The sequence below is a fragment of the Emiliania huxleyi genome (genome assembly GCF_000372725.1).
Source record: "Emiliania huxleyi CCMP1516 unplaced genomic scaffold EMIHUscaffold_57, whole genome shotgun sequence".
Classification (NCBI taxonomy): domain Eukaryota; phylum Haptophyta; order Isochrysidales; family Noelaerhabdaceae; genus Emiliania; species Emiliania huxleyi.
The window spans coordinates 432,759-443,168 of NW_005197722.1; the positions used below are offsets into that span (position 1 = coordinate 432,759).

At 62.2% G+C, this 10,410-nt stretch overlaps 2 protein-coding genes across 2 annotated transcripts; one reads left to right on the top strand and one right to left on the bottom strand.

Moving 5' to 3' along the window:
* Positions 1 to 630: 630 nt before the first annotated feature.
* EMIHUDRAFT_213406 (hypothetical protein) lies at positions 631 to 3,542 on the top strand (the record flags this gene model as incomplete). The annotated part of the gene is made up of 6 exons (XM_005765028.1): positions 631 to 1,050; positions 1,194 to 1,262; positions 1,352 to 1,395; positions 1,554 to 1,674; positions 2,208 to 2,415; positions 3,217 to 3,542. The coding sequence occupies 6 exons, from the start codon at positions 631 to 633 to the stop codon at positions 3,540 to 3,542; spliced, it is 1,188 nt and encodes a 395-aa protein (XP_005765085.1).
* A 3,019-nt stretch (positions 3,543 to 6,561) lies between these two features.
* EMIHUDRAFT_213408 (hypothetical protein) lies at positions 6,562 to 6,885 on the bottom strand (the record flags this gene model as incomplete). The annotated part of the gene is made up of 2 exons (XM_005765029.1): positions 6,562 to 6,719; positions 6,804 to 6,885. 2 exons carry the CDS (start codon positions 6,883 to 6,885, stop codon positions 6,562 to 6,564), a joined length of 240 nt encoding a protein of 79 aa, XP_005765086.1.
* Positions 6,886 to 10,410: the final 3,525 nt, after the last annotated feature.

Consider the following 10,410-nt stretch of genomic DNA (forward strand, 5'->3'; position numbering starts at 1 on the left):
GTATCGAGAGCGCCACCCAAAAAGGGGCGGACAGCCATGGAGGTCACCGAATGGAGGGCGAACGGCACGATGCGAAAAGGCAGGGCGAGGCGGATGGAGAAAGAAGTGCCGAGAAGGCCGTGGTGGAGGGGAGGGACGGGAGGACGAAAGAAGGGCGAGGAGGACGAGCGGCCCGCACAGACCGCGAGCAGACAGCGCCTGCTGGCCATTTCGAGACATTCGCCAAGAACGCTAGCTACATGGGAGGGCTTCGTGAAGGATGGATTGAAAAACATTCGAACAAAGAAGAGGCGACGGGAGGAACCGGCGGAGGATGCAGTGACGTGAGACACACACACACACACACACACACACACACACACACACACACACACACACACACACACACACACACACACACACACACCGCTCACCCACGCGCACTGGGCCTTGCACTTTGAATGCCGTGGGGCTCCTGTCGTCAGACGTGGAGACGCGAGGGTTGCCCCCCCTTGCCCCACCACCTCGTGTGTGTGGAGAAGTTTACCTTACCTTACCTTACCTTCACGGATATATCCATCATCCCTTCACGGCCTTGTCGAAGCCGGAAGGGCCGTGTGCACGCGCCTCCCTCCCGCTCGGCTGCCCGCAATGATCGCCGACATCGAGCTGCTTCCTGATGCCAGCAACGAGCTGAAGCAGGCCATCAAAACAGCCGTCTCAGGCACGGGCCTTTCCCACACCGTGCATGCCCACGGAGCAACGGTGAAGGGGCAGGCAGAGGCCGTGTGGACTGCGGCGCGCGCTGCGTTCGACGCATGCATCGCCGCCGGTGCATCCACGGAGACGGTGCTCCTCAAGATGCGCTGCGGCGATGGTGAAAATGGAGCAGCCGCCTCGGCAGTCAAAACCACCGCCTCCGCTGCCGCCACAGCAATGGTCCCGCAGCGCCCAAGCCCATTCGGCAGCGGTGTGCGCAAGCTCCAAGTCGTCGACTGCCACTGCGGTGGCGAACCGGCGCGCGTCATCGTCGGTGGCATGCCGCACGTCCACGGCGCTTCCATGGTGGAGGTGCGGCAGCGCTTTGCAAAGGCGCGGGACAGCCGAGATCTAGCCGAGGTGCCGCCGAGATGTGGGAGCGCTCAGCAGAGGCGTCACCCTCGTGCACGCCCCACGAGCAGCGCCCGCTGCTCACGCCGCGCGGTGTGCGGTAGGACTTCGACCACTACCGCGCTCTCTTGCTGCACGAGCCGCGCGGCTACCCGTGTCAGAACGCCGACTTTGTCCTGCCTGCGTCCCTAGATGCGGGAATGCAGCTCCGAGCACTCCGACGAGCACGCGAGAGGACGCGCATTCCACTGTGGCCCGCTAGATTCCGCTGCATTCCGCCGCGTTTGCTCTACTCGTGTTCTCTCGGTGAGTACACGGCACGAGGCCGTGTTCCCGCCCTGGCTCTGGCGTTCGGCAGTGGCTCTAGTGGAGAGGCGTTCTCTGCAGTGACTCTATGGCAGTACCTCTGGCGTCCGGCAGAGACTCTCGCGTCCGGCAGTGACTCTGGCGCCCTCCCGCTGCAGGCCTCCGACACGGCCAGAGGCGGCGTTCGGCGTGGTGGTGGCGGAGCAGGGGAAGATCTACCCTGCCATGTCGGGCCACAACGTGATCTGCGTCGCCACTGCCCTCCTCGAGACTGGGATGGTCCCGATCGAGAGAGGCTCTGCCACCACGACCTTCCACCTCGACCTGCCGGCCCCGAGCTCCTAGATGCGAGATCACACGAGATCACACGAGATCACACGAGATCACACGACCTCTCACCTCGACCTGCCGCCCCCGAGCTCCTAGATGCGAGATCACACGAGATCACACGAGATCACACGAGATCACACGAGATCACACGACCTCTCACCTCGACCTGCCGGCCCCGAGCTCCTAGATGCGGGAGAAGAGCACCCCAATGTCTCTCCCGCTCTCCCCCTCCCTCCTCTCCACTGCCTCTCCTCTCCACTGCCTCTCCTCTCCACTGCCTCTCCTCTCCACTGCCTCTCCTCTCCACTGCCTCTCCTCTCCACTGCCTCTCCTCGGCGTACTGCCTCCCCTCACTGCTGCCCCTCAATTAGCACTCGACTCGGCGGTCTTGCACCGCTGTCGCGCGATGCTCTGAAGACACAGCACGAGACTGCACTCCCACCCCCAGCTCCCCTGCATCCACATCCATGTCCATGCACCAGGCTGGGCTGGTGCAAGTCAAGGCGCAGTGCGAGCACGGCAAGGCGACGCAGGTCGAGCTGCGCAACGCGCCCGCCTTCTGCCGCCCTTGCGACATGGGCGTCGAAGTCGACGTGCCGCTCGGCGTGGGCAAGGTGACCGTCGACATTGCGTACGGCGGCATGTTTTACGTCATCGTCGACGCCGCTTCGGCCTGCGCTCCTCGCTGCCGTGCCACCCGGCCACCGCGCGTGCCTCGCCTCACACCCGGCTGCTCGGGGTGCTCTCCAGGTGGGGCTGGTGCTCGAGCCGCAAAACGGGCGCGAGATTTGCAGGATCGGCGCCGCCTCCTCCCGCCGCCCCTCCCCCCTTCCCGCGCCCTTCCCGCGCCCTTCCCGCGCCCCCGCCCCTGCCTCCTCACCTCCTGTCGGCACCGGAGGCGCAGGCTCGGAGAGATGATCAAGGTCGCAGCTCGAGAGCAGCACCCGGCACGCCGATAAGGGGGAGAGGGGGGGGGGGTAGGGCTGCACGGAGGAGCGGATGCCTCCCCCTGCTCACGCACAAAGCAGCAGCGTTTGAGGCAGCCCTGGCGGCCGCGCGAACCACGATACCCCCCCGCCCCCCCTTGTGTGCCTCTCCGCTTGAGACGCGCCCGAGAGGAGAGGCGGCCCTCTCTCCCGCCGTCGTAGTCGCAGTCGATGTAGCGGTCGTCGTAATGGCGGCAGTAGTGCTAGTTATGGCCGCTGAGCCAATCCAGGGCACGCTTACACACACCAGACGCAACCCCGTAGGTCACCCACCCCGAGATCGACTACCCCGGCCCAGACATCCTCGCCTTCCGCGACCCCGCCGTCCGGCTTCCGGGAGGAGGCCTCGCCGCGCGCAATGCCGTCGTCATGTCCAACGGCAGACCGCCCCAGCGCGCGCTGCAACCCGGACACCGCTGCCCGGAGCCGCGCACGCGACCGCGTCGCCCGCGCGCCGCTCCGGCGAGCTGCGTACCTTCCCTTCCCTCCCTCTGCCTTGCCTCAGGCGAGCTGCGGTGGGACGACCCGGCGACGCACACCGGCATGCTCGACCGGTCTCCCTGCGGCACCGGCACGTGCGCCATCATGGCCGCGCTGCATGCGCGCGGCGAGCTGCGGGTCGGCGAGCCTTTCGAGCACTCGTCCATCCTCGGCACCAAATTCATCGGCCGGCTGCACGAGGAGGTTGTGGTGGGGGGCGGGGGAACCGAGCCGGTGCGGGCGGTGGTGCCGACCATCTCGGGGCGGGCGTGGATCACGCAGCACGCGACGGTGGTCTGCGACCCTTCCGACCCCTTCCCAGAGGGCTACAAGGTTGGCGACATCTGGTAGTCAGCGGTCAGCCCACCCAATCCTCGTGGCACCGCCCCTGCCGGGAGGGTCAAATAAGCTTAGGTTTGCGTAGATCGGATCGGATTCACATTCAGTGCGGGCTCTCAATACATTTCCAGCAAGGTTATATTGTTCGATTTAAAGAACTCATCAAACAGACACTCCGACACCGCAAAAAAATGTAATCGTTGTAATTTTATGACGATAACACGTGTTGTGTGTTGAAGTGTCAAGTGAGGGCATTGGACAAATGGAAAAAATATGAACGCACGACACTGCGGGGTGGACGGCGCACGCACACACAACCTCTTGTTTTCAGATCGTCTGATGGACTTCCGCATTCCGCGCGGTCTCCCTCTGTCACGCTCAGAGGGCGGCGCCACCAAAGGTGGCGGCGGCGAACGAGGAGCGGCGAAGCTTAGCGCACGATCGCTCTGCCCTGTGGCGAAGTTTGGCCGCAAAGCTCGCAGCCTTCAGGCCGACGCGCGCGGTGGACAGGGCCTCGCCACCTGCCGACTCGATGAGTATCTTCTTCATGTGCTCGACAGCCTTTTGCAGCTCCCCTTGCGGGACGACAGAGCTGGAGATGGTGATGCACATGCGGCCGTCGACGCAAACGCAACAGACGAGGAAGTAGGTCGCCACGCTGTAGGTTGGCGCCCAGTGGTACGTCACGCCGCCAGCGCCCTCGTGCATCGAGCGTAGCCCGTAATTGTTGAACCAGAAGATCTTGCGCGGGTTAGCGCGATACCCAGACATGCCGTAGACAGTCTGGTTGATGAAGCTCCACGCCGCGTTGCCGGAGAAGCTCTCGATGTGCTCGATCAGGCCGGTATAGAATTTGGACGCCCACGACTCGCTGCTCAGCTCGTCGAGCGTCGGACGGGTGCCGAGGCCAATCAGCCAGTTCCCGCACACGTTGCGCTCAACCTTTGGCATGTAGTAGCGGCTCTGGCAGCTGACCTGCGTGAGGAGGATCGGCCGCTCGACCTGGTACTTTTTCGGAACGCTCTTCGCAGCTTCCGCGCTGGTCGTCATGAGGTGAGCAAACGGCTTCAGCTTCCTCGCCTTGAGTGCAGCGGTCATCTTTGCTGTCTCCTCGAGGCTGAGCGACTCGATGACTGAGCAGCACTCGGGACTGGCGCACCCGAATGCGTCGAAGAGCTCACGCGAGAGAAGCCACCGGCCGTACTGCACCGCCATCGTGTAGCTGGTCCCGACCGCGCAGCGCAGCGCCGGCAGCGCGCCAAGCTTCTTCTTGAGCTCCTCGTTCTCGGTGTCGAGCCGCAGGTCGAGCTCGGGAGAGCCCACTGTAGGCCGGACAAGCGGCGCCTCGCCGTCGTAGTACGTGGCGACGAAGCCCTTGATGAGGTTGAAGCAGGAGGTGCCATCGAAATCGCGAAAGTTCGTGTATCCGACGACGAAGGTCTTTGACGGCGCAGTCAGCACATGCACGTAGTGGACCTTGGCCGTGGACGCCAGGTCCGTCATGCGGTACTTGTGCCACACCTCTGGCTTCATCACCGTGTCGGGGATGGTAGTGACTAGGATCCGTGCCTCTTCCTCGGCAAAGCCGTTGCGCACGCGGAAGGCATCGAACGCCTGCTTGGCCTTGGCCTCGTCCCACGGCTTGGGGAGCTCAGTGACGTTGCAGACGTCGACGAGAGAGAAGAGCTTCCGAATGATGCGGTTACTGAGAGGCAGGGTCGTGCTAGCGGCGAGGCCATGCGCGCCGCCGTGGTACGTGTAGGCGATGAACCAGGTCCACAAGTTAAGGAAGAGGGACACGCAAAAGCGACGATGCCAAGTGGGACCCACATCAAAAGGCTGTGGCGTTCAGGATGGGTCCGGAGTTCGTGCAGGGCAGCCACTGGTACTTGCGCGGTGGGTGTGGCGGGTACGGGCAGTCCCCCTTGCCGTGCACGGCGTCCCACTCGGCGCGCCACATCGGCAGTTTGCCGGCGCTGTCCTTCGCGCTGTCGGCCACTTCATGGGCTCTTGGAAACTGACGTTCGTGCTGGCGGCAGAGCATCGGCCGTTGCGGAGCGAGGGGCGGCGCTGGGTGATGGGCATGTCTGAGCGCGTCGTCGAGCTGGGTGACGGGCTTCCCTTGTCCAGCTGGGTGATGGGCTTCCCTTGTCTGGACGCGTTTCGACGACCGTCTTGGTAAGGGCGAGGCCGGTATGACTCCTTGATGGAAAGGGTCTGTTTACGACCTTTAACGATTTCGCCCGCCGAAGTTGTAGGCAGACTCGCCCGGCGCCGTCACACCCGTCCCAAGGAAATCCCAGGCGCGGCTGTGGCAGGATGGACGCCCTTTTGCCAAGGAAGGAAAGGTCCAGCCCAGCTGTCCTTCCTCCTGTCCAGCCACTCCAGCCGTTCGTAGATAGAGTCATTCATACACACAGAGAGAGAAACCGACACACCGACGCGCGTCGGAGGATTGTGTGTGGTCCGCGGGTGAAGAGCAACAAAATAAAACCTGGTTTGTGGACCTCCCGCACCTTACCCTTACAGGCCACCATAAGGGACCCCGTTGTCCGTTTGACATCAGACTTTTTTTGAGTTGGAGGTAATAATTAAAAGGATTGCACTGTCCCAAAGAACTGATTCATTCATTTCACCCTCACATAGTTACAATACCTCAAAGTTGAAAACCTCCAAAATAGGCCGTCAGGACTCTGTCAGGACTCCGTCAGGACTCTGTCAGGACTCTGTCAGGACTCTGTCAGGACTCCGCCAGGACTCCGCCAGGACAACCACTGCCCCCCCGCTGTGAACAGAGCCCTTAGCTAGAGAGTAGGGAGGGGTGTACAGTCGAGTTACTCCCGAGGGCAGGGACGGCCCTCCACTGAGGGAAAGGGCGCAACGGGGACGGTATGCTCACAACCCAGCCACGCAGCTCTTTGCTCGCGTACAGCCAACGAGTTTGCTGGTCCACAGGCAGTCCAGGCCGTGAGCGTGGGCCGGTCGGGCCTGATCCTGCGGTGAGCACTGGAGGGCTATGCGGCTCGCTCCGTCAGCCGACTTGCGCCGTCGAGCGGTCGAGCGCTTCGGGTTGGACCCGCGGGAGGGTCCCTGCGCGGCTGACATGGCCAGCCAAGCCGTGTGCGCTGCCGTGGGCGCTGTCGTGGGTGCTGCCGTGGGCGCTGCTGTGGGCGCTGCCGTGGGCGCTGCCTCGGTCAGCAGTCGGTCAGCCTCTGCCGTGGGCGCTGCCGTCCGCGCTGCTCGGCGCTGGCTTGCTGGCCGCCGGTGGCAAACCAGGGGCGCGCGGGCCATGGACGTCGTGGCCGAGCTTTGCTGCCTTCTTGCACGTTGCCGGCTGTAACGTTGCCTGCACCATGGCCGCGCCTCTCTTGCTTGTGCGCTTTTCATGGCCGAGTGGCGCGAGAGTGAGCGTGATTTCTTTGTCTGTCAGGACTCTAAGTTTCTGTCAGGACTCTCAAGTTTCTGTCAGGACTCTCAAGTTTGCTTGTCAGGACTCTCAAGTTTGCGTCAGGACTGCCCCATCAGGACGATTCCGCAGAGGGCGCGCACGGTCGAAAGGGGGGCTGGGCGTCTATCATTCACTGCTGGGGGGGAGGGGAAGGAGGGTTGCAGTGAAGGAAGGTGGAGGTCTCGTCGGAGGCACTTGTGAGCACTGTGAAGACCGTGCGCCGTCAGGACCCCGCCAGGACTCTGTCAGGACTCTGTCAGGACTCTGTCAGGACTCTGTCAGGACTCTGTCAGGACTGTCAGGACAGGTGCGGGAGGTCCACAAACCAGGTTATAAATCATTGCCTCGATCCTCACCGCAACCTTTAGATTCACGGAAAACGAAAAAACCCCGCACACACCCGCACACATGTGTATTCGTACAGCTGTAGCCCGTGCGGCCGACGTGTCCCGCTGATCCCCGAGGTCCCATGGCCGCCTTCCATGCTCGACACGTCCGCCCGCCATCAAGTTGTACGTTGAGTGGCAAAATGCAGCAGGAGCTTAGTTGACCCTGCTCGAAGGCCGCCCTGCTCTAAGGCCGCCCTGCTCTCGGCATTGCGTTGTTGACTGATTAGCACTGTCTGATCCAACCAGAAAGAGCCGCCGAAGAGCCGTCGAGCTACATGAGACCCAAGCAAGTCGTCGTGATGTACCAGAAAACGAAACTAGCGCCAAAATTGAGATCTCAGGATCGACATTAATTTCTCGCGCCTACTTTCGCTGCTTGAGACTCACGGACGGGGGCAGTTGGAGTTGCGGGCCTCCTATTGGTTGTGCTCTCCTGTAGGTCTCCACTTCTCCTGCTCCTGACAAAAGCGAAAATAGGATAAAAATTGACGGCGACACACGGTGGACTCCCTACTCCACTCTCGACTAGCGATCTCTCTCGACTAGCGACGCGCGACACAATGAAGTACAGTACGGCTTTAGGAGTGGGCCAATGCCGCTACCGGGAACATCAAAATGGGGGCGGCCACACACGCTAAAATGTGACGTTCACATTTTCATCATCCTTATTCACAGTGACCCTCTACTTTCCTAGGCGATGTCGGTCGCACGCACCGGCGCAGCGACCTTGGGGTTTACCAAAACAATTTCGTAGCAGCAGAGCGACGCCTTGAGGCCAAGGCTCTGGAGCTCCGGATGGACATGGCGGTCCGGATATCCGCCGGGGTTCTCGTGGAGATAGGAGAGTCGGAAGCCATGGACGTCGACGAGCGTGTCATAGAAGGAGGAGAACAGGGCGAGGCCATGTTCGCCGCGCATGAGCAGAGATTCTACAACGTGCACCTCCAGAATGATGAGCGAGAAGCGAGAAAGCAGGCGTGGATCGGAGCGCGCAGCGAAATCGATGGCCTCCCATTCGCAGCCCTCACAATCGACCTTGAGGATGAGATTTGCCTCATCGTTGCGCACGAATCGGCGCACGATTGTAGGCAAGTCGAGAAGTCTGTCGACGGCCACCGCACCATAGCTCGACCGGTTCACCCCTTGCTGTTGGTTAGGGTTGCCGCCCGCCAAGCCGTGAAAGTGGAAGGCGAGGCTTCCTTTGCTGCCGTGCGAGGCTAAGCGCTTCTCCAGCTTGATGGCCCCCCGTTCGTGACTTTCACGCCTGCGGATAGTTGGATCGAATGCCAGAACCTCGCAGCCATGCTGCGCCAGAGCCTCCTCAAACGACCACTGACCGGCAATGCCGAAGGAGAGAAGAGTGCATCGCGGTGGAATGTGAGCAACGCAAACGATAGGCTCGTCCGATCGAATATTCTTTGCGCCAATAGAAAGCGTGCCGCCGGCAGGACACTTGCCGACCGCAGGCTCGAAGTTGCAGCAGTGGTTCGGCCGCTCAAAGGCGGTGAAGTCCCCCGCGATCCAGTAACGTTGCTCCTCTTCCGCGCACGGTACGGTGGGCGTGGAGTAGAAGCCGCCGCCAAAGGACGACCTCCCACTCAACGGCACCTGCTCGCCGCGGAGGGCCGATGCCGTGTTCGCCGCATTGAGCGCCCCCACTGCCGCCTTCACACCGGGAGAAACGCAATCTCGGCCCGCAAGGAGCTGCACGAACGAGCGCGGAATGGTGTCTGGCGTTCTCGAGAGAGACCTTGCCGTTGCCATGGCGGGCCCGGGTGCATTTGGGTCACGCCAGCTCACCCAAGGTCCCTTGCTGAAGAGCGGAGGCGTGCCATAGGTGGTGGCCCAGCGCGTCTGCAGAAAGGGCGGTTGCGGCGTGGAGGAATCCCGAAGTATTTCGACGTCGTCCATGATAGACGTTTGCACGGATTTGCGCAGTGCACCTTGCATGTGATGCACCAAGTAATCGCACAGAGAGAAGGGCGATATCGCCGCTTTTGGGGAGGTAGAGGTGTCATCGGAACGGCCGGCCGGAAAAAAGTTGAAGTGCGGATAGCGCGAGCACGCTTCCTCTGCGCGCGCGCGGTCGCCATGGGCATCATGTCCCGAGGACATGTACATGTCGTTTCTTCTGCCCGGCCTGTCCGGCCTGCCGTGCGAGAAGAAGCCGTGCCGGAGCCCTTGTCCTAGCGGCAGTCCGGCGCGAAGAGATGGGGTGCCAGGCAGTGCGCCGCCACGCGTGACGTTGACACCCCACACGAACCTGCGCGCCTCATCGCCACTTAGGTCTGCGTGCAGTAGCAGCGAGTACACGAAGATGTCATTAAAGTACGTGTTGTGGGCCAGCCAATCATACGAGCACGTCCGCTTGCGCACGCCTTCTTGGAGGCAGTGACGCACGAGCCAGTTCATACGAAATCGATAGTACTCTGTGGCGACCGCCACAAAGATGCGCGTCACATGTGACACGTGCAGCACGAAAATGCCCGACTCGATGCGCCACTGACCGTCCGCCACGACGTCCGTTGCGGGCTGGTGCTTCGCAAACGCCGTCTGATGGCTGGAGTGGCGAAACGGTATGTAGCTGACATCTCGCTTGCGCGCCCATTTGGCGAAGCGGTGGTCGAGAGGGCGCACTGTACTCACGTCTATGTCCACCCACACGACGAGCGTGCCGTCAGGCGAGTGCGAGACGGCGTGGTGGATCGCGGCCACCTTGCGACAAAGCAGCTTGCTGAGTCGCCCAGAACCGAGGCGTGCGAACGGCTCTTTGTCCCCGGCAAAGGCGTGGTATGCTTCGATGCCGCTGCTCGGATCACGGCTGGACACGGCCCATAGCCACGGCTCCGCAACAAAGGTGTCGATCCAGCACGCAGAGATGTTCCTCGCCGTGGATGCCGCGGACACATCAAGCGGTTGCCGCCCATGGGCTTCTTCCCATTCTGACTCGTGAAAGACTACAAGCGGCTCGTCGTTGGGCTTGGCAAAAATTGACCGCTCGAAATCCTGGTCTGAGCCAAACACGAAATGGTTGGCACTCATT